This window comes from Chrysochloris asiatica, unplaced genomic scaffold (assembly GCF_000296735.1).
Source record: "Chrysochloris asiatica unplaced genomic scaffold, ChrAsi1.0 scaffold00083, whole genome shotgun sequence".
NCBI lineage: Eukaryota > Metazoa > Chordata > Mammalia > Afrosoricida > Chrysochloridae > Chrysochloris > Chrysochloris asiatica.
Genome location: NW_006408601.1, coordinates 4,296,054 through 4,318,782, shown reverse-complemented (window position 1 = coordinate 4,318,782; position 22,729 = coordinate 4,296,054). Strand labels below are relative to the sequence as shown.

Genomic DNA, 22,729 nt, shown 5'->3' with positions numbered 1-22,729 from the left:
GTTTGAGTAGAACAAAGGAATTCTGCATGTTTTAAAATCAGAAAAGGTGTGCACTGAGATTGTATCTTTCACCATACTTATTCAATCTGTACGCTGAGCAAATAATCCAAAAATCGGGGTCTATGCAAAAGAACGTGGCTCAGGATTGAAGAAAGACTCAATAACTTGTGATACTCAACACAACTTTGCCTGCAGAAAGCAAAGAGAACACAAAGCACATAGTGATGAAGATCACACACTATAGCCTTCAGTGTGTATTATAAATAAATGTAAAGAAACAAATCCTCACAACTGGACCAAAAAGTAACATCATGATAAATGGAGAAAAGACTGAAGTTGTCAAGGACTTCATTTGCGTTGCACTTGGATTCACAATCAATGCTAGTTGAAGCAGCAGTCAAGAAATCCAACAGTGTACTGCATTGAGCACTCCTGCTGCATGAAACCTCTTTAAAGTGTTCAAGAGCAAAGATGTCACATTGAGGACTAAGGAGTGCCTGACCCAAGCCATGGTATTTTCAGTCACCTCATAGTCATATGAAAGCTGGACAAGAGTGAAGAAATGATCTATTTGAATTCTCATGTTGGGGAAAATGTTGACTGTGTCACAGACTGCCAAAAGAATGAACAACTCTCTTTCAAGAAGTACAGCCAGAATGTGCCTTTGCCTCAACTAAGTTGCACACATTATCAGGAGGGACATTATGATTGGTAAAGTCAACTGTCAGTGAAAAAGAAGAAGATCCTTAATGAGATAGATGGACACAGTAGCTGCAACAATGGGCTCAAAATACAAACTGTGAGGATGGCACAGGACTGGGAAGTATTTTGTTCTACTATACAAAAGAGTCAGCATGAGTCAGAACTGTGTTGGTAGCACCTAACAATACCTGATGCTATAAGCTAAGGTAAAACAAAACAAGAAAACCAAAATATAGAAGACCAAATTGGATGTCAGAAGAGACTCAGAAAATTGAACTTCAAAATTTAGAAATGCTCAAGCAAAAGGAAGAAATGAGGAGGTAAAAGAGCTGAGTAGAAAATTTCAAAGGGCAGCTCGAGAAGACAAAGTCAAATATCATAATAATAACACAATAAAATATACAAAGATCTGGAGTTAGATCAAAAAGGAAGAACATGCACAGCGTTTCTCAAGCTGAAAGAACTGAGGAAAAAATTCAAGCCTTGACTTGAAATGTTGATAGATTCTATGGGCAAAATATTGAGAGATTTTTTAAAAATCAAAAGAAGATGGAAGGAATATACAGAGTCACTGCACCTACCAAAAAGAAATGGTCAATGTTCAACCATCTCAAGAGGTAGCATATGACCAAGAGTCAATGATACTGAAGGAAGAAGTTCCAGATGGATTGGAGGCATTGGCAAAGAACAAGGCTCTGGGAATTGATGGAATATAAATTGAAATCTTTCAACAAACTGATGCAGCACTGGAGGCACTCACTCATCTATGCCAAGAAATTTGAAAGACAGCTACCTGGCCAACTGACTAAAAGAGATCCATATTTGTGCCCATTCCAAAGAAAGATGACCTACCAGAATGTGCAAATCATCAAACAATATCATTATTACATGCAAGTAAAATTTTGCTAAAGATAATTCAAAAACAGCTGCAGCAGTACTTTGATAGGGAACTTCCAGAGGTTCAGACCAGATTCAGAAGAGTACTTGGAACAAGGGATATCATTGCTGACATCCGATGGATCTTGACTGAAAGCAGAGAATACTAGAAAGATGATTTATTGATTACACAAAGGCTTTCTATTGTGTAGATCATGACAAACTATGGATACCATTGTGGAGAATGAATATTCCAGAACACTTAATGCTCATGAGGAACCTGTATATAGATCAAGAGGCAGGTGTTTGAAAAGAACAAGGGAACACAAAATGGTTTAAAATTAGGAAAGGTGTGCACCAGTGTTATATTCTTTCACCATACCAATCTGTATGCTGAGCATATAGTTCGAGAAGCTGAATTACATGAATAAGAATGTGGAATCAGAAGACTCATTAATAACCTATGTAGATGATACAACCTTGCTTTCTGAAAGCAAGTAAGATCAAAGTCCACAGTCTTTACATTGCACCTGAATGTAAAGAAAACAAGAATCCTCACCACTGGACTAATAGATAACATCATGGTAAATGGGGAAAAGATTAAAGTTGCAAAAGTCTACATTTTGCTCGGATCCACCATCAGCATTCATGGAAGTAGCAGTCAAGAAATCATATTATGTATTGCATTGGGCACATCTGCACAAGACCTCTTTAAAGTGTTCAAGAACAAAGACGTAAGTTTGAGGACTAAGGTGAAACTTACCCAAGTCATAGCATTTTCAGTAACCTCATATGCATGTGAAAGTTGGACAATGAATAAAAAAGATCAGAAAATAACTGATGCATTTGAGTTATGGTGTTGGAGGAGATTATTAAAGTACCATGGACTGCCAAAAGAACAAATCAATCTGTGTCATAAGAAGTACAGTCAGAATGCTCCTTAGAAGCCAGGGTGGCCAGAATTTATCTTTAATACTTAAGAGTTATTGTCAGGAGGGACCAGTCTGTGGAGAAGAACATCATGCTTCGTAATGGAGGCACAGCGAAAAAGAGGAAGACCTCCCAATGAGATGGATTGGCACAGTGGCAGTAACAATGGGCTAAAGTATAGCAAAGATTGTGAGGTTGGCACAGGAGCTGCTGGTGTTTCAATCTGTTGTATATATTATAGGTCACTATGAGTTGGTACTGACTCTACCGCACCTAACAACAACAACCACACACATATAGAATGTAACGAGCTCTAAACAACTCCCGGTGATCTTCATCTGGTAGTCACAATCTTGTGAATCAGGGCTGATCTGGTGATCAGTACAATGATCTGATGGAGCTAATGATGTGTGACTTTTATGGTTTGCCTTAAAGGCATTGCAGCTCCTCACCTTGGTCACTTGGATTGTTTGCTCTGGAAGAAGCCAGTCATGGGGCCAGGATGACACTCAAGCAGTCCTGTGGAGAGGCCCACATGAAAATTGAAGTCTTCTCTCAACTTGCCAGTCACTTGAGTGAACAACCTTGGAAGTAAATTCTGATCCCTCAAAACTTCAGATTACTGGAAACCTAGCCAAACCACTTTTGAATTTCTGACCCATGAAAACATGAAAGACAATGGCTATTGTTACATTTTTTCAGTACTTTTTAAAGTAGCATTAGATAACCAATGTACAGGAATATGTATAAAGCATACCCTTTATTGGTAAGTAGTAGGGAATAAGACACATATTTGCATTCACTTGTATGCGTGCTTGCATTTCATAAAATAAAACATAGAGACACTAATAAAAATGATAATTTCTAGGAAAGTGGTTGTGAAGGGTAGATGAGGATGGGATAGATATTATCCCAATGTGTTCATCTTTTTAAATTAAATTTTTCATTAGTGTATACACACACTGTACAATTCAAGCCACAAAAAAAGTCTAGAATATATTTTTTAAAAAACTAAAATGTAACCAACAACAACATGGTCAGTTGCATGAAGCTGAAATTTGTTTGAGCAGTAGTGTGGCCTGATGGTATTAAAGCACTGAGTCGTAAGCCCAATCTCCCATGTCTGAATTCGACTCCACTACTTACTTGCTCTATCACCATGGGCAAGTTTCTGTTCCATAATTTCTTCCCTCTGCAAAACAGATCATAACAGCACCTACCTAATAAGGTTATGATGACAGGTTAAGAAATTACTAAGAACAATGCTTATCACATAGTAAGTGCTATATAAATGTTGGTTATTTTTGTATCTATCTGATAGTCACTATTTTTTGAACTGGCAAGCCTAGTCTATTTACATTAATTAAACATACTTATGCCTTTTAATTTTGTTTGGATTTTTTTCTATTTGTCCTATTATTTTGAGATTCTTTTTGTTCATTTCTAGCATCTTTACTCATTGATTTTCTATTTTCTTATTTTTCTATTAGTTTGTAAGTTATACACTTTAAAAACAAAATCTCTTAGCAGGTCCCTGTGATATTTTAGCATACTACATAACTTAACCAAAAGGCAGTTGTTTGAACAGAACATGGGAACACTGAATGGTTTAAAATTAAGAAAGGTTAATTAAAAGAATACAGGGCTGTATTCTTTCACCATACTTATTCACCCTGTATGCTGAGCAAATCATCCGATAAGCTGGGTTCTATGAAGAAAAACATGGCATCAGGATTGGAGGAAGACTTATTAACAACCTGCGATATGCAGATGATACAACCTTGCTTGCTGAAAGTGAAAAGGACTTAGGATATTTACTGATGAAGATCAAAGAGCACAGCCTTGGGTATGAATTGCATCTCAATGTAAAGAAAACAAAAATCTTCACCATTGGACCAATAAACAACATTCTTATCAATGGAGAAAAGATTGAAGTTGTCAAGGACTTCATTCTTCTTGGATCAACCATCAACACTCATGGAAGCAGCAGTCAAGAAATCAAAGGATTTATTGTATTAGGCAAATCTGCTGCACAAGACCTGTTTAAAGTTTTGAAGAGCAAAGATGTCAGCTTGAGGACTAAGGTGCACCTGACCCAAGCCATTGTATTTTCTATAACCTCATATGTATGTGAAAGCTGGACAGTGAATAAGGAAGACCATAAAAGAATTGATACTTTTGAGTTATGGTGTTAGAGGAGAATATTGAAAGTGCCATGGGCTGCCAAAAGACCAAACAGATCTGTGTTGGAAGAAGTGCAGCCAGAGTGCTCCTTCAAAGCCAAGATGGCCAAACTTCGTCTCTCATATTTCAGACATATTGTCAGGAGGGACCAGTCACCGGAGAAGAATATCAAGTTTGGTAAGGTGGAAGGTCAGAGAAAAAGAGGAGGACCCCCAGTGAGATGGATTGGGATGAGCGCATCAATGGGCTCAACATAGCAACAATTGTGAGGTTGGCCCAGGACCAGTCAGTATTTCGTTCTGTTGTACACTATGAGTCAGTACCAACTCGATATCTCCTAACAACAACAAAAGATATCTCAGAAGATCCTCAGCCTTAATTTGCTCCAAACTGAGTACATCTCCTCACCCTATATCACACCCCAAATCTATGCCTTCCCTGGTATGCCCTAGCTAAGTGAATGACAGAGACGGTTGCTCAAATCAAAAATCCAGGGTCACCCTCATTATCTCTTTTCTTTCTCTTACCACCATTTCTAGTTAATTGTGAGGGCAATGGATGCTGCATCCTCATTCTCTCTCAATTCTGTTCACCTCCCTACTTTTTGGTTTTCCATTCAACATGTTATTTGAAAGGTCCTTATAAAATGTGAACCAAATGATGTCACTCTCCCAGATTAAAACTCTTCAACTGTTTTTCATTTCCTTAAGGATGTAGCTTAAATGGCATGCTTTACCAAGCCCTTTGTTAACTTGCTTTGGTCTACCTTTCCTTCTGGAAGTCTATGTTATTGATAAGTGCCGTGGAGTCGATTTTGTCTCACAGCGACAAAATAGGGTTTCCGAGGAGCGGCTGTTGAGTGGTTCAGGCCAATCTTGAGGTCCACATCAAGTGCCACATCAAGACACCTCCCTAAATCTCTTTTGGCTCCTTCCTCTCATGTGGGGATGCTTTCTACCCATGTATCATTACCAGCAATAATCTCTGAGTGAACTCTTATTTTTCAGTTCTCAGTTTAGAAATTATATTCCCCTGAGAAACTGTTCATCCCTGCTAGGCTCACAGTTCCCACCCCCTTTAGAGACACTTGGATTAGCTTCTCTCTAATAAAGGAGCCCAGGTTAGATGTATTCAACTTTATATACAGTCTGTCTGTAAGGTGGTGCAATCTAGAGAGAGAGAAAATTTCTGATTACTTTAACACTGCCAAAACGCTTATAAAAATGAATAAAGCCAATAGTACCAGCAAAGTAATTGATGACAGCAGTTGGAAAAAGTCTTCGAATCATGAAAGAACTTTGACAAGCTCTTCTATAGAGAAAAATATGTCAGTAGACACATAGATATAGTACTAAAAGATTATTTCTGAAACCACTGACTTAAAATGTGGATTAATGGTGAGAATTGTCACTATAAAATATTACTTTAATTAAATCGAATTAAAACCAGGTTCTATGGCATGGTTTGTGAAAATTTTTCAAATAAGATTCCATATAGTAGTACTCTGTGTATTTAATACAGTCGCATATTCATTTCTTACAATTATGAATTGTACATTTCAACAAGGATACTTCTCAGTTTCTTTGGGCTCTTTTTATGTATGTTAATAATTTAGCAAGGGTTAAATAATTAGCTTTAAAGATTTACTATTTATAAAATGATTACCTAAAGTTGTCGTATTTTCAATGCACTGAAAACATGCTTTGAGAACATATATACTAAAGAAACTCTAATTCCAAATTTCAATTAAGTACCATGAAAGTTTGACTGAATCTCATTATGCAGGTGTGCACGTGTATAAATATATATATAGATATGTGTATATACACTTACATGTATTTGGTAAGAGGGAAAAGCAATAGCAGAAAATACTTATGCAAGATGCAAAAATGTACTCTAGAGAAATATAAGTACAGGATATATATATCATAAGTGCAAACTCAATAAATTATCAGTTAAAATTTTATTACTCTGTAATATATGGTAGGATCAGTTTACAAATGGTGTGGCCACGGTAGAGTAGCAGGAAGGAATGCAATAAATTAAGCTTGGTGATTCATTCAATATTAGGATACTCTGTAGTATCAAAACTTCCAACACTTCCAAAGATCTTTAGTTGATATCTTTCAGATAAGCCACACATTCTATGTAGGTAGGACATTGTCTGCTGAGTCTATAATTTTAAGAAATGACTTTGGAAAATTAATGGCTTCACTGTATATAAAAGCTGCCACAGATCCCCAAATAGCATATATTCTGATATGGTCTCCATGAACAAAGGAAAAAAACAGCCTACCATCTTGCTATCGTTTTGGCAGCTATTATATGATCAAATATTTTTGACAACTAGGGTATATATCCGCCTCATAACAAATTGACAGACATTGTAAATATGGTCCACTTTCTTTGCAAACATCTTAGTATTTGTGGTTATCTAGTGATGTTCTTTCATGTGAAATGATTTACTAAAATATTTAGATTTTGTCATGTAAAAAATAAGTAGTCAGATATTTACCTCAGAAATAAAACTCGCAGCTGAGCTCTAGAAGTATTGCGTAGTCATGTAGTCATTTCTGTTGTATAGTCTCAGGCAGAAGCAAATTAACAGAAAGGTGAATGTCAGTTTTATAGTAACTGAACACATGGCATCTAAGATAAGTATCTAAAGAGAGCCACATGGTCTGATTAATTTAGTCAGTGTACGTGCACGTGTACTTCAGAGCTTACTCTATTTCTTTTGTTCTTTATCTTTGTAGGCTTAGTTTCATTTGGTTCTACATTATTGCAAAAGACAGATATCTCCTTTATCCTTGGCTTTAATTAGTCTCAAATTCATCTAAGAAGAGAGAAAATGATGCTTTACAAAAGGTTAACATCAATATTGGAACAATTTTTTTTCTTGACAAATCTGTACTATATTTATTTAACTAAATGATTAAAAACACTAATCCTGAGAAAAAGTAAAAATAAGCTTTGATTAAAGACTAAAATTCCTTCATTGTTAAACCTAAACAGCTTTAAAATTCTACCATGGAACATAAAGTTAACAAGACTGGAATTCCGACTTTTGATATTGTCCATAGCAAACCTGAAGATGCTGAGCAGAAATAAAACACACAACAGATAATACACAACAATAAAAAGCATCAGAAATTGATGCACCTGGATTTTGTTAAATATAACAAAGGTCACTCACTCAGTCAGTCCTTCCTGAAGAAATCTAGCCGAGAGAAGAGCACTGGACAGTGTATTGCATCGAACAGAGATCCCTCGGACAGGCAGCACTGGGTTACATTTTTGATAGGCACAGACTTTTTCTCAAAACATTCAAAGGCATAAGACACATTTGGAAACACTATGAATCTTAGTTTTATGAAAATAAAATGTTCTGGTCACTTTGGAAACTGAAGTAAGTCACTTGAGTTACTTTGAGTTAGAGCTACCCCTCATAAAATAAGTAAAGACCAGAAGCAAACCCAAAGCTGGCGAGTCAGTTCCAACTCACAGCGACCCTGTAGGCAGAACAGAATTGCCTTGTAGGGTTTGCACAGGTCGAAATCTTTATATGGAAGCAGACTGCTATATCTATCTCCCGCAGAGCCACCTGGTGGGTTTCAAATCACTGACCTTTTGGTTAGCAGTTGAGAACTTAGCCACTGTGCCACCAGGGTATAAAAACTAAGAGTTCACTATTCAGCAAAGCAGCATGATAAGAGTACTTATATACCAGAGAAGGCATTAAAGGCTTTGTAACACGGGTCAACCCAAGCCAGGCTCTAAGGAGAATTTCCTAGTTCGTGTGTTGAAAGTGCACAGGAGTGGGGATCTGCCAACACGGCAGGGACCCTCTCACAGTATTAAGGCCTGTCCACCAAGGGTGGACTCAGCTCAAAGTCTGCACAGTGAAAACAAGGAGGGGCTTCTTTAATCTGCCTTTTCTTATTCAAACTGTCGCTCTTCCTCTTCATCTGCTTCTTCAATGACCTGGATCTCATCTGCTTGAGGTAAGGAAGAACTGTCCACCTGCAGTTTACTCCCATCAGCTTTACATTTCTCTTCTTTCTCGATGATGTCCTTCCATATCTTATGGTTTTCTGTGAGGTGGTGCATTACTTGGCAAAATATTCGCCGTCTGCCTTTCCTTCTTTGTGCTTCTGTCAAAATTAAAACAGATACGTTCTAATCATTGCAGTATGACTCAATCATTCATTCTACAAACAGCTGAGGCTTATTATAGCCCAGGAGTCCTGGTGTGGTGCTGTGGGCTAATGCGGCAGACTGCAAAGTCCTTTGAACTGCAAGCTCTGTGGTTCAAGCTCACCAGCTGCTCCTTGGAAACCCTATACAGGGTCGCTATGGATCGGAATCGACTTCAAGGCACTTAACAACAATTATATCCCAGGTACTTATCTAACCACTGGGGTTATAGGAGCAAACAATAAGAGAAAAATTCCCCAAACCCTTATATAGAGCTCACAATCTTGTGGAAAGACCTAGTCAAACAAAGGAGCAGAATGTGAGTGAGATGGTTTTAAGTCTTATGGATAAAAATAAACAGAGAAGGGGAGTCGGGGAACTGGGTGGCAGTAGAGGGGAAAGGAAAATGGTGGGGCTGAAAGGTCAAATGATGAATAATAACAATGCAAAGTTTTAAACTAGCCTTTCTGGGATTTTTAATGTGTGTTGAATTAAAATTTCTGTTACAAATGTCTGATTTACAAACGACTCTGACTTGTTCTTTAATGTTGGAACTCCAATGGGTTGTGTCATGACCAATGAAGCAAATCAAGTACAGACTGGATGTTTATAATTTGAGTGATTCACCTAGGTAACCGGAACAGAATAATTATAGGTCAAAGCCCTAGAATGGGAGGCTCAGAGAAGGTATAAGGTATAAGGAGCTCTTTCAGGAGCCAGATGCTGCCATCCTTGAAGCCCTGCTTTAATGTTATGTAAATTAATCCTCCCTTTGAAACAATGGAACCAATCCCAATTTACAACAAATTCTTCAGCACAATCACCTTCACTTGCTGCACGTGCACCTTTTAAATCACTGAAAAACCTACACTCCTGGCTTAATGCCCTGGACTGCAAGGTCAGTTTGAACTGCAAAGGTCGGCAGTTCAAGCTCACCTGTTGCTCCTCAGAAACCCTATACAGGGTCACTATGAGACGGAACTGGTTTGACAGCACTTAATAACAACAAATGCACAATAAAAAGTTTGAAAAAGGAAAAGGCTTTGAGTCTTTCCTTGCTCTAAAATAATGCTAAGAACTCATCTACAAATTCTTAAAGATGCAGTTAGGAATATCTCATTCATAATCCTGGGACAGCCTGTATAAATAAGATTCAAAAGCCAGTCAGTCTTTCCAAATTCTAACAGTGTAACATTAGTATTTGCTATGTTAAACTTGAATACAATGTGTTTGGGTGGGTGGTGGTGGTGGGGTTCTTTGTAGTTATATGTGTTCTTATTTATAGAATATTTGGAAACAAAACACAAACAGTGTTGTTAAGTGCCATGGAGTTGGTTGGTTCTGACTCAGAGTGACCCTGTACAGGGTTTTCTAGGAGCAGATCTTCCAACCTTGTGGCTGATCCTATAGAGCCACAAGAGCAAATAATTGATTGCATTCACAATTACAAAGTCAACAAAAAATTTCTTTTTCATTTGTCGTGTGCATTTGGTCCTAGTGTGGTACTGTAGGATAAGCACTGGAACACAAGGTTGGTTAGAATTGCAAGGAGGTTCAAGTCCACCAGTTGCTCCTCAGAAACCCAATACTGGGTTTCTATGAGTCTAAATCAACCCCAAAGCATTATAAAAATATGTTACTATGACTTAGTAATATATAAGACCACACACTTGGTTCTCCCCTTTGGTCATGGATTAATTTTTTTCTCCCCAGTGTTTTGATCTATTTTCCAATGCTGTGTGAAGGGCAGATTAGCAGGCTGTTTTGGAAGTTGTGCTCCTCAGCTGCCTGGCAGGGCCTTAGGGTTTGGGGTGGGGGTGGGGGGGTGAGATGAAGGAGGACAAGCACCTACCTCACAAATATCCAGACGTGTGTCAGTCTTATGTATAGACAGTGGAGCCTGCTGAAGAGTACTGACTGGGGACCAGTGTCTCAGAGATGCTACACTAAGTGAGATGTAATCAAAATGTCTGTTGTGTGACAGCATTAGTACAGTACCCAACAGTTATTCAAAATGTGCTTACTGAATATAAACAAATAGTAAATACTCAATATATGATTACTGAATCTGTATCTTGAAACAAAAATCCAAATCCAGATTAAATGCATTTATAGTTAATAACACGAAATGATAGTACACATGTATTCTTACTAGGATTTAGACTGTCTTCCATTTCTTCATCATCTGTATCTAATTCGTCACCATCTTCTTCCTCATCATCACTTTCAGTATCATCCTCGTCTGCTTCAATCCACTGGCCAGGTAGCAAACCCGCAGCATCATAGGAATTACACAGGGGACCCACTATGTGGGTGATAAAGGATTCTTGGAGTTTTGCTAGTTGAGGAGAGGAACGGTCCATGAAGGGACTAATGGGCAAACCAAGATTTGCTTCTTCATCTCCCTGATCATTTTTAAAAGAAGAGTAAAATTTCAACTGTTGAAGGCACAACCACTGAGCTATGCTGTTAAAATTATCAAGGCATTTAAATCCATATAGCAATTTTTCACAAAGAAGCATCGATGTATCGAATTTTTTTTATAACTTCAACTGTAGGAATTTCCCCAATGTTTGAGAAATCCTAAACAAGAACATTCTTATACTCTTTCCACATCAACCTGCAAACTTCTGTATTGTGAACTCTAAGTCCTCTTTCTCCTGGGGGAAAACAGTATAATGCAATTATTTTTCTAGTTCTGGTGTACCTCACATGCATAGAGTTGAATTTTGCAAGTGCTTTTCAAATAACCCTCCTTTCTAAACAGTAGAACGCTTTCACCTAGGAAATCTAAATCCAAAGACACAACATTTAAAACAGACAGAAGTAGAGGTACTGTGTGGTGGAGGTGAGGATTCTAGGCCTAGAGCCTCAATTTGCCTGCCTTCTGATAAGTGTATCCCACAGTGGTCTCTAGAGTTCTGAAGAGCACAATTTGAGACCAGACAGTGGTCATTTCAAAACCAACTTTTCCACTTACTGTGTTAATGGGCAAGCACTATATTTAGTTTCTTCATGAGTGAAAAATGTGAATTTATCTCTAGTGTGGGGCTGTAGGAGAAACACTGGATGGTTAATCACAAAGTTGGTGGTTCAAACCCACCAACTGCTCCTTGGAAACGCTATATAAGGTTGCTGTAAGTCAGAACTGATTCTACAGCACTTAACAACAGCAGCAGGTAACCACAAGATTAGCAGTTGAAACCTACCAGTCACCATCAGAAACTCTATATATGGTCACTATGAGTTGGAACCCACTCTACAGCACACAATAGCAACAAGCTACTTCAGAGGAGCCCTGGTGGTACTGTAGGAGAAGCACTGGACTGCTAAACACAAAGTCAGCAGTTCAAACCCTCTATTCACCCCTACAGGAGAACGATGAGACTTTCTGCTCCATAGTAACACAGCCTTGGAAACTCTGTACAGGGTCACTGTGGATTGGAAATGACAATGGCAGTGAGTTTGGTAATAATCTACTTCACAGGGTGAAAAGCAAGAGTATGTCAAACAGTGCTAAGCATTCCCCAAATGATACGATCAACATTTTAGTTGCTAGTGTCTGAATTGGTTAGGGATGAATACTTCCCTTAAGACACAAATTCTGTTGGGAAGAAATGTCTATCTGTGAAGCGCCAACATGGTCCTGAGGAAACAACCAGAAATTATGCTAGTCATTTAAAATCTTCTATTATTTCATTTTTTATAAGGAAGAAATTTGATTATTGTTTCTTAAAACAAAAAAACAAAAAACTTGGGTTTATCCATAGAACTCTTTCACTTTTATAGGTACATACCAGAATTTGGATTCCCTATGCCCATGGTGCTGCAATGGCTAACTCCACTCCCCCACTGCCAATGAATCAATTCCAACTCATAGCAGTCCTATATAGGGGTTCCCAAACTGTAAATCTATGGGAGCAGTCAGCCTCAGCTGTCTTTCGCAGAGTGATTGTTGGGTTTGAAAATAAAAATCTGGGGTAAGGTTAGAATTTTGGATCTATATCTAAAGGAAGTTTAATAGGTCTCATGAGGAATGACTAGGACTTACATACACATTTAACCTTCATGACAACTCTGTGTGATACGGTGTCAGATGACAGTATCCTTCTTTGATATCTGAATGATTAAACATGGGAAGATTAAGTAAAACTGTCTGGAGATAATATTAAATTGGTTTTAGTTGCAGATTTGAAATTATACAGAATTGTAATAGCTAACATTTATTGAGCACATGTGTACTAGAACTATGCTAATTGTTTCACATATATTAGTTCATTTAATCCTAAAAGCAATTGTATAAGGTAAGTACCATCATGAATCCTATTTTATCAATGAGGAAACTGAGGCACAGAGAGGTTAAGTAAATTACCCAAGTCCACACTTAGTAAGGAAAAGGAGCCAGTAGTCAAACTAAGGCAGACTTCTAAGTCTGATTGATATGTATTACTCCTATATGCTTTTGAAATAATTATAAAATTTGTGTAAATGAATTTATATTATGTTATTTCACTGAATTAATGAGTTTTGTAACAGCTGCATATAATATTACTTTACTATTATCTCTGCATAGATAATATGAAGATGGCATTTTCCTTAGCATAAAATTCCTCTTATAAATACAGGGTCTATGAAAGATCTGAGATAGGTCCAAATTATCAGTAAGAATGAGAATATGAAAAAAACATGTTTTGTAATATACACACTGGACAAATGTCTATAATGATCTATCATATAAAATTACATATCATTGGATTCAGATGTATCAGAAATTAATAAAATAATGACCTTGGGAAACATATTTTCATGATTACACAGTATGGTATTTTGTAACTTGTGAACATCAAAGTATACATTATTGTATTGGGATGTTTGGCTAAGGTGAATGAAAGGCAATACATTGCTTGTCATTCAGTACAATCTGGGAAGTTATATTGTTAAGTGCTGTCAAGTCATTTCTGACCCATAGTGACCCTGTATAGGGTTTCTAAGGAGTGGCTGGTGAGCTTGAACCACCAACCTTGTGGTTCAAATGACTTTGCAGTCCAGCGCATTAACCTACAGCACCACACCAAGAACCCAGGGTTGTAGATATGGTTATATAGGCTCAATTTTATTATACCTACTGAAGTAGCCGCCCACGACAAGGAGGCCCCATCACAAAGACTTCACATGGTGGAGAACTTGATAATTCTGATAATTAAGGCCAACATAGAATGCAAGGTGGTGTATTTTATAGTTTAGAGTTAACAAAATAATAGTGTTGTGGGAAAATCAGTGAGCATTAACACTGGAGGAAAAAATGGTACAGATGTTGCAAAGTGACAAGATTTTTCAAATGCCAAGATTTTTTCAAATTTGAGAAACAAAAGAGCACGCTTGTATCTCTGATCCTTGAAAACCATTAAACATCTACTCTGTCCCTGTTTCCAGCTCTCTGATTTGTTTCTTCGTTTCTGCTGGGGCTTTGCCACAACTAATGTTTCTATGACAGGTTGTTAACCTTTGTGTATCAGATATCAAAAGTGGGATGATATGATTTAATTCTATCTGGAAGCTGTTTAAAAACCACTTCATATGGAGAGAAATGATTCTAGTTTATATACTTCCAGGGTGGAGAGGCACATTGTAGTCTATCTTCACCCCTAGACCCAACAGTACATTCAATGCACTCATGGTAGACAGTAAGTTATTTTGTTGTTGTTATTTTAAAATTTTGTAGCAAGGCAAAAAGTTGTACAAATACTGCGAACCTGAGCAAATGCAATTACTAACTCATTTGGGTCAAAGCAACTCAGATTTCATGCACTTAATGTGAACTCTCCAAAGCCCAGACAGTCATCTTTATATGGCAACTCTTAAAAGTCTCTCAATCTCATGGTCCAACTTACCTGCTCATAAAATTCATTCACAATGCCTTCTGTCCATTTCATATGCAAGTCCCGAACTTTTGCTGGGCCATTGATATCTGCTAGTTTGATGCATACCTGGCACACTAAGAGGCGATCATTTTCATTGCTCCATTCAATACCATTACTATTTACATCATTGGCCTATTGGGGGAAAACAGAATTCTTTTAGGTTCTGAGGTATAGAAGTATTACACCAAATTATCTTAAGACTTACTTAAGTATTACACCAAATTATCTTCCAAAGGATAGGAAGAAAATTCAGTAAATGCTTCTTTAAATCAGTCCATACATGGACCCCTATCACTCTGATTAAATTTCCCATTTGAAGTGTCACTGTAATTTTGCTTCAGTGGAAACAGAGTTCTTTAAAAATATATAATGAACCATGGGTTTCAATACTGTAATTACCACAAAGAATCATTTTATATAATATGTAATATGCATTTGTATTGTTGCTGTTCAATACCATCCAGTTGGTTCTGACTCATAGCAACCCTGTCTAGGGTTTCAGAGGAGCGGCTGGTAAGTATGAAACACTGACCTTGTAGTTTAAACCCACCTTGTTGTCCAGTGCTTATCCTAATATCCATAAATAAAGTGAGAGCTGTAGGTGTAGATTTCTATCCCAAAAAAGCACACTTAAGGAGCTAAGGAGAACTTGGGTCTAGCTGTGAAAGGCAACCATGATATAGTTGAAAGAACCCACGTCTTTGGGGCTGATCTTCCTGATCTTAAGTCCTTATTGAGTCTGATTTAATACTTCAGTATTTAATACTTTCTTCACATATAAAATAGAAAAAGTGATACTAATCTAGTTGTACAAGGACAAGTCAAAAATTAATGCTACTAGAGCTCCAATTTATACATGCATGGATTTATTCTAAACAAAACCTGTTTAAACATGTGCCTATGGTCAGTGGATAGCTACAGACAGGTCCCTCAGTAATACATTTGTCTTAGTCTCGTTAGAGTGTCTGCAGAAAAATAATACTTTTTGTTCCATGGGGGGAAAAAAACAATTTGAGGTCAGGGATATTATCAAATTTTTAACAAAAATCAAATAGGCATCTTCCCAAATCATTCGACCTTTGCAACAAGTTTACAGGAATGCTGACCCATGTAAAACAACAGTTTTCAGATGGATGAAACATTTCAAAGAAGGTCTGAAAGACCTCAATCAAAGATGAATTCAATGTAGACAGGTCAGCTCAGAAGGCATGGTAACCACTGTTTGGGACTCCAAAGGGGTCATCTTAATATATTTCTCAAAGGGCACAGTATGATCACGGGGGATTATTAGGAATAAGTTATAAGAAAATGGAAAACTGAAGTGGTGAGAAAAGGCCAGGAGAGTTATGCCAAAGAGTATGTTTCCTTTATAACAATATACCTGATCATTCTTCAAGGGTAGCAAGGGCTGTCCTATGAGAACTTTGTTGGGGTCTCTTACCCAACTGGTAGTGTAATGGTTAAGAGTCAAAACTACCAGCTGTTCCACGGGAGGAAGATGAGACTTTCTGTTACCGTAAAGACTCACAGCCTTGGAAACCCTGTACAGGGGCTCGCTATGAGTCGGAACTGACTCCACGGCACCACCACCATCCCCCCTCATCCACCCAAGAGTCTTGATCCTGCCCCTTCAGACTTCGTTTTTATTCTCCAAACTCAAAGAACATTTCAAAGGAACACGATTTTAATCCCTCAAGGATACCAAAACTGCTATTTTGACACAGTGTAAATGGAAGAACACAGAATTATTCAGGGAAGGGTTAGAGAAATGGAAACATCACCTTTAGGAGTATAGGCCCTGATGGAGGATATGTTGAGAAATACTAGCTTCATGTTTTGATGATTTTGCTTAACAGAGGTTGCTATGATTTTGCAGCATTACTTTTTGTCTTACCCTTATAATGTCATGAGAATTAATAAATGAAAATTGTCTAATTCATTGTGTGTCGTTGAGTTGGTTCTGACTTACAATGACCCTATACAGGGTTTCCAAGGAGCAGCTGATGGGTTTGAACTGCTGACCTTGTGGTTCGCAGTCCACAGGTTATCCTACCAAGCTGCACCAGGAGTCCATAATTCATAGTAAGTGGTAATTAAATTTTAACATTATTATTTAAATACATGGTCATTATCAATATCATTTAGGCAAACTAGTATACCTTTTAAGAACTCATTGTCACTTGTAAAAAATGAATAGAATGTGTCAGATCAGAGTCTTTTAAACTTTACTATATTGGTTAATAAGGAGCTCCGGTAGTGTAGTGGTTATGAATCTGGCTGCTAACTTCAGGGTAAGCAGTTTGAAACTACCAGCTATTCTATGGGAGAAAGATGAGGCTTTCTGCTCCCATAAAGATTTACAGCCTTGGAAACTCTGACAGGGTTGCTATGAGTTGGAACCGACTCCACGGCACATAACCAACCACCATAACGGTTAATATCTCTGCACCCCCTTTGTCCAAGGAAAATTTACCTAGAATAACAATGTAGAAAATAATTAACAGGAGAGTTCTTTGGATTGAAACAGAGTGGGAGGTCTAGAGGCCCACTCTTGATATTTTCTTTGGAGACTACAGAACCAAAGTCTCTGAGAAACGCAGATTCAAGACTACTGGGTTAAACAGTCTTTCACTCTAAGTACTTAAGTACTATGACTTAAGCACTTATGAAATTTATATTATTAAACAAAAATGAAAGTTAAAAGGACTACACAACCATGAAATAACTTTCAAGGAGCATGGCTTTCTCACTGATTACTATAAGCATTTTATTAATATCATAACAACAATATATTAGTGCTTTCCTTTCAGGGGGATAACTAGTCCCCTTTTTTGTTGTTACCAGTTCCTCTACCCTGAAGGTACAGCTTCTTTTAGGTCACTGAAGTCATCAAGAAAACAGCAGCTTCCTGCCAACAAAAGAGGGGAATCCTTCCCTCAGGAATCTAAAGCAGTGGGTCTCAACTTTTTTTCACCCCAAATGTCTGAGGAGTAGAACATATTTCTGTTAGTACTGCCATCATGCTAGGGCACTAAATCTAGGTCCCCTAGTCAATGTGAGTTCTCTAGGGACAGGAACACTTTTCCTTCCTTATTTTTCTTTAACACAATGATCATACCAAATGACCAATGCCAATAGTTACTGAATGAGGAAATGATCTCAAACGGAAGAATTAATAGTGCAGTTCCTCCTCCACACCAGTCAGTTAAGAATCACTGATATAAAGAAGGTGACGAGGTGTGGAGTAGTACGCATAAATGGCTTCTTAGAAACACATCTTTAATTTTAGATAATGCCTTTCTTGGCACTGTGCACACTTTCTAAAATTGGCCTACAAAAGCTTTTGTCATAATTCATTGGTTTGTGATGATGTGAAAGAAAATCACAACAATATAAATCTTTATGTCAGAAATGCGATACAGCAAAAGCAGTATCATTTTAGTACATATCATCGTAGCAGTAAAAACGTTATTTCTTAAAAAAATAGGCATATATATTCGCTTATATCACACACTTATAGTGACTTCATGAGTAGTACTAACTGTAACTTCACATTAAAACACACCTTTAATCAGTAACACTGAAAAGAAAGATTTGCATTTCTGAAATCAGGCATTAATTTTACAACAAACCTTGGCATTGAATTCAGCAAGGAAATCAAAATGCTTTTTAAGATCTGTGGCAAGGATTGCTTCAATGACTAAAAAACGGAAGCGCTTGAATTCCACATGATCAAGATTAAGAAGAAAGTTGTACTCGGGATGAGAAAGATACAGATTCCAAGCTGACGCAGCATGATGATTTTCAAGAACTGATCTGTCGTTGTACAAAACTGCCTACAGACGAATAAAGAAAGAGAAAATTAGTGCAGGCTGGAAGAACACAAACAACGAATACCTACTATATGTCAGGCGTCTGGCCAAGTATTTTAATACCTGTGAAGAAGGGTTGTAATAATTTTATAAATATGTACACTGAAGTGCAAAGAGGTTCAAGTACACCTTTCTTGTAGGGTACACAGCTAGCAAGTAAAAGGGTTACTTTTAAAAAAAAAAAACACCTATTTTTATTGTTGTTATAGTTTGGAATATACACAGTAGGATACACACCAATTCAACAGTTTGTACACATACGACTCCGTGACAAAGATGACATTTTTCAAGTTGGGCAGCCATTCTCACCCTCCATATCTAAACAATTCCTCTCACATTAACAAACTCAATATCCCCTAAGCGTCCTATCTACTCTTTTGAGTTGCTATTGTCAACTTGATCCCATAAACAGTTCTTAAAAGAACTCAGTATACAAGGCAGACGTTCTTTATTTAGTTAAGCTAAACTTGTTTGGTTGTGAGAAGGCTTCAATAGATATTTTTGGTTTAAGGTTTAAAGATTATCTCTGGCAATAGTTTCATGGGTTCACCCAGCTATCATGGGTCCGGAAAGTCTAGATAAATGAGAATAAAAGGGCTAGTGTTTGAAGTCAGGCTTATTTGTCTTCAAAGTCCATCTTCTTTCCAAACACCATGCCACCTCCAAGAGAAGTGAAGTTGATATTTTTAGGATTACTTAATTAGTAAACGATCTCCGATAATAAAATTATCAGGTACACAGAGCAGGTTCAGGGATAGGTTCCTGTTCTTTAGCTAATATGGGGTCAAAGGTGATAGTGAGTAAAGAAAAGGGAACAACAGAGCTGAACCAGGAGTACATCTCACAATCCTAGCCTAACACAGTTCATAGGAGTAAGAAGCAGAAAACAGATACAACCAAAAATCCTCTGGTTCAAAATGGTAGAGAAAAGCCTGGAACTGCTAACTTTTCTCCACGAAATCCAATGGTATAATGATGTATCTCTTTAGTACTCGAAGACTTTGTAATATAGAGCCAAAATCACTAGGTTATAAAATTTCTAAAATCTCTTCCACCATCTCTAAAAAAATGTACATTGTTTAATAAACACATTAACTATTAAATAAATTCCACAACCACTTTGGGCTAAAAGTCAGGGATAAAAAGAAAAATCCTATCCCTATTTTCATGGTCTTATTGTTTAATGGGAAAGAAGGATAGATAAAAATAGAATATCATTTTAGTTAGGAGTCGTGGTGTAGCACAGGGGGCTAATATGCTGGACTGCAAAGTCAATTTGAACCACAAGGTCAGAAGTTCAAGCTCACCAGCTGCTCCTTGGAAACTCTATACAGGGTCACTATGGGTTGCAACTGACTCAATGGCACTTAACAACAATGACAATTTCAGTTACGATACTATTCTGAGAGCTTAATTAAATTATTGTTGTTAAGTGCTGTTGAGTCAGGTCTGGCTCATAGTGAGCCTTTTTAGGGTTTCTGAGGAGCAATTGGTGGGTTTGAACTGTTGGTCTAGTGCTTACCCTACAGTGTCATAGCAAGACTTCACAATTAAATGTTGTCTCTGTTAAATGCTGTCGAGTTGGTTCTGACTTATAGCGACCCTTTATAGGGTTTCCAAGAAGCGACTGGTGGGTTTGAATTGCTGATCTTTTGGTTTGCAGTTCACTGCTTATCCTACTTAGTGTGGTGTCTTGGGCTAATGAGCTGGACTGCAATTCGGTTTGAACCACAAGGTCAGTGTTTCAAGCTCACCAGGCCCTCCTTGGAAACCCTATACAGGGTCGCTATGGATCGGAACCGACTTGTCAGCACTTAACACACAACTTCCTTAAGGAGCCCCGATGGTGCCGGAGTTAGCGCTCAGCTGCAGACCCAAAGGTTGGTGGTAGGATGTGACCGTCTGCGTCCATCAAGCTTGGGAAACCCTAGGGGCAGTTCTAGTCTGTCCTAGAGAATCATTGCAAGTCAAAATTGAGTTGATGGCAATGGTTTTACTTAACACTTGTAAAATTAGCTGTAACAAATAATAAACAGAGTTTGTTTCTTTTAAATGCATTTGGTTTTATGTAAGCAATGATGCAATTGAAACTTTTCAATGGACCATTTAAAGGTATTTTACATTAGTCTTAATACAACTTCTAAACATAAATCCAAAAGAGAAAGAATAAGCTTTAAAGATTCTCGAATGCATCAATTTATATTTAATAGTAACTTAAGCTCAAACCTTTGTCTGTTTAGAAAGGAGGACACAAACTCCTGACTCCATAGGGCACAATGTACGAGTGTGCTGTGAACTCACTGAGGTCCAGCAGGGGACCTATTTGACTTACTCTCTGGGTACATTTTTCCTTTCTGTGCACTGTCCTACTTGGCTTTTCTTCAATTCACTCTCATTTTTCACTGTGTCTTTGACGTTTCCAATAGTGTGATTATCTCTAGATTCTAATATCAATTCCTATTTTGTCACATTTTAGATTTCTTTGATAATTTCAAAGGATAATTTAGATGGTGAAGAAACTCAGAACTCACGCCTTTATTTTACTGACCTCACTAGTTGGAGGCTAAAGTCAGACAGCTGCAGAGGATCGCTCTGGCTTCTGTGTGTTGAGAACAGACTGAAAGGTGGCAGGAATTATAGCAAAGGAAACGAGGTAAAAAACTAGATTTTCTCATAACTCTCAAATCAATCTCACTTCAATCTCGGCACTCCTCATCTATTGATTCTAACAATGAAAAGTCAGAAATAATATATGCAGTTTCTACCAAAAAATTCTTACAAAATGTATAAAGATTAATACTAAGATTGAAATCTAACAGTCAGTTACCAGTGGAAATCATGAGCTACTTTACGCACCCACACTCTCTCTCTTGCTCACACACACACAATGAATCTTATGCTTGTTCTGGGTAGACAATCGACCACATTTGGAAAAGTGAGTAAATGAAAGAGAGAGAAATGATAAAGCAACAAAGAGATTAGCTATAGAAGATAAAAGAACCAGACGGACATTTAAATATACAGTAATCACGTGAAAGAAGTTAGATCAATTTAGCAAACACTCATTGAATACTATCCTTTGTAAGGAGCTCTGGTAGCGTAGTGGTTACAAATCAGGCTGTGAACCGCAAAGTCAGCAGTTCGAAACTACTAGCTGTTCTGCGGGAGAAAAATGAGGCTTTCTGCTCCCGTAACCGTACAGACTTGCAGCCTCAGAAACCCTATACAGGGTCACTATGAGCCAGAAACGACTCCACGGCACACAACAACAAATCCTTGTGAGGCAGGAGGGCTGGAAACACAAAGATGATATTTCAGGAATCACCCAGAACCACACGGAATTCTACCTAAAACAAAGTTTTTAGTTCCAAGTCCTAATGTTTAGAGATTATTACAGTTAACATTTGCATAAAGAGGTAGAAAAAAGAACTTCTATCTCTTCATGCTAATTGTGGTTCTGTAGGAATTTTGCACCTTATCAACTGTGATGTGGTGTGCTGTCCAGTGAGTCCCGACTCAGAGTGACCCTGTACAGGGTTTCTAAGGGCAGTCCATTTTTACAGGATCAGAAAGCCTCATCTTTCTCTTGAGGAGCACCTGGTAGATTCCCACCGTTGACCTCGCATTTAGCAGCCCAATGTGTAGCCACAACACTACCAGGGCTCCTTTGTCAGCTGAACTAGGTACAAAAATAAAATTCTACTAGAAGATTCTTCACATATACTACTATATTTCAGCGCTAAGAGGTTTAAGGTCTAGGTATTAAGGCAAGTCAGAAGTAAAAATGACCCTAACAGAAACCAACCTCCTCAAGCATATAGCATTCAGCCATACACAGGACCTAACCAGAAGGGAGAGTTAAGTCTTGGATCTAGCCAAAGAGTTTTATTAATTTGATGAAAGTCAAAAGTATAAACAGCTTGTTCCCCAGACTAGTACAAATCAGTGAGTTACTAGTTCTTGACTGATTTACTTACTTTCTAGTATAAGAAGGTGATGTTTTTCCTAATTCCCTAGCATACATCATGACTGATTTACTTACTTTCT

The 22,729-nt window shown here is 37.7% G+C and overlaps 1 protein-coding gene across 1 annotated transcript in view; it reads right to left on the bottom strand.

Moving 5' to 3' along the window:
• Positions 1 to 8,631: 8,631 nt before the first annotated feature.
• PDE3B (phosphodiesterase 3B, cGMP-inhibited) overlaps positions 8,632 to 22,729 on the bottom strand; it is a 190,187-nt gene continuing 176,089 nt past the window's right edge. Inside the window, exons 13-16 of the mRNA XM_006865827.1 lie at positions 18,443 to 18,646; positions 14,781 to 14,942; positions 11,042 to 11,294; positions 8,632 to 8,846 (exon numbers count right to left, since the gene is read on the bottom strand). Coding sequence (XP_006865889.1) covers positions 8,632 to 8,846; positions 11,042 to 11,294; positions 14,781 to 14,942; positions 18,443 to 18,646 — 834 coding nt within the window. The remainder of the gene's footprint in view (positions 8,847 to 11,041; positions 11,295 to 14,780; positions 14,943 to 18,442; positions 18,647 to 22,729) is intronic.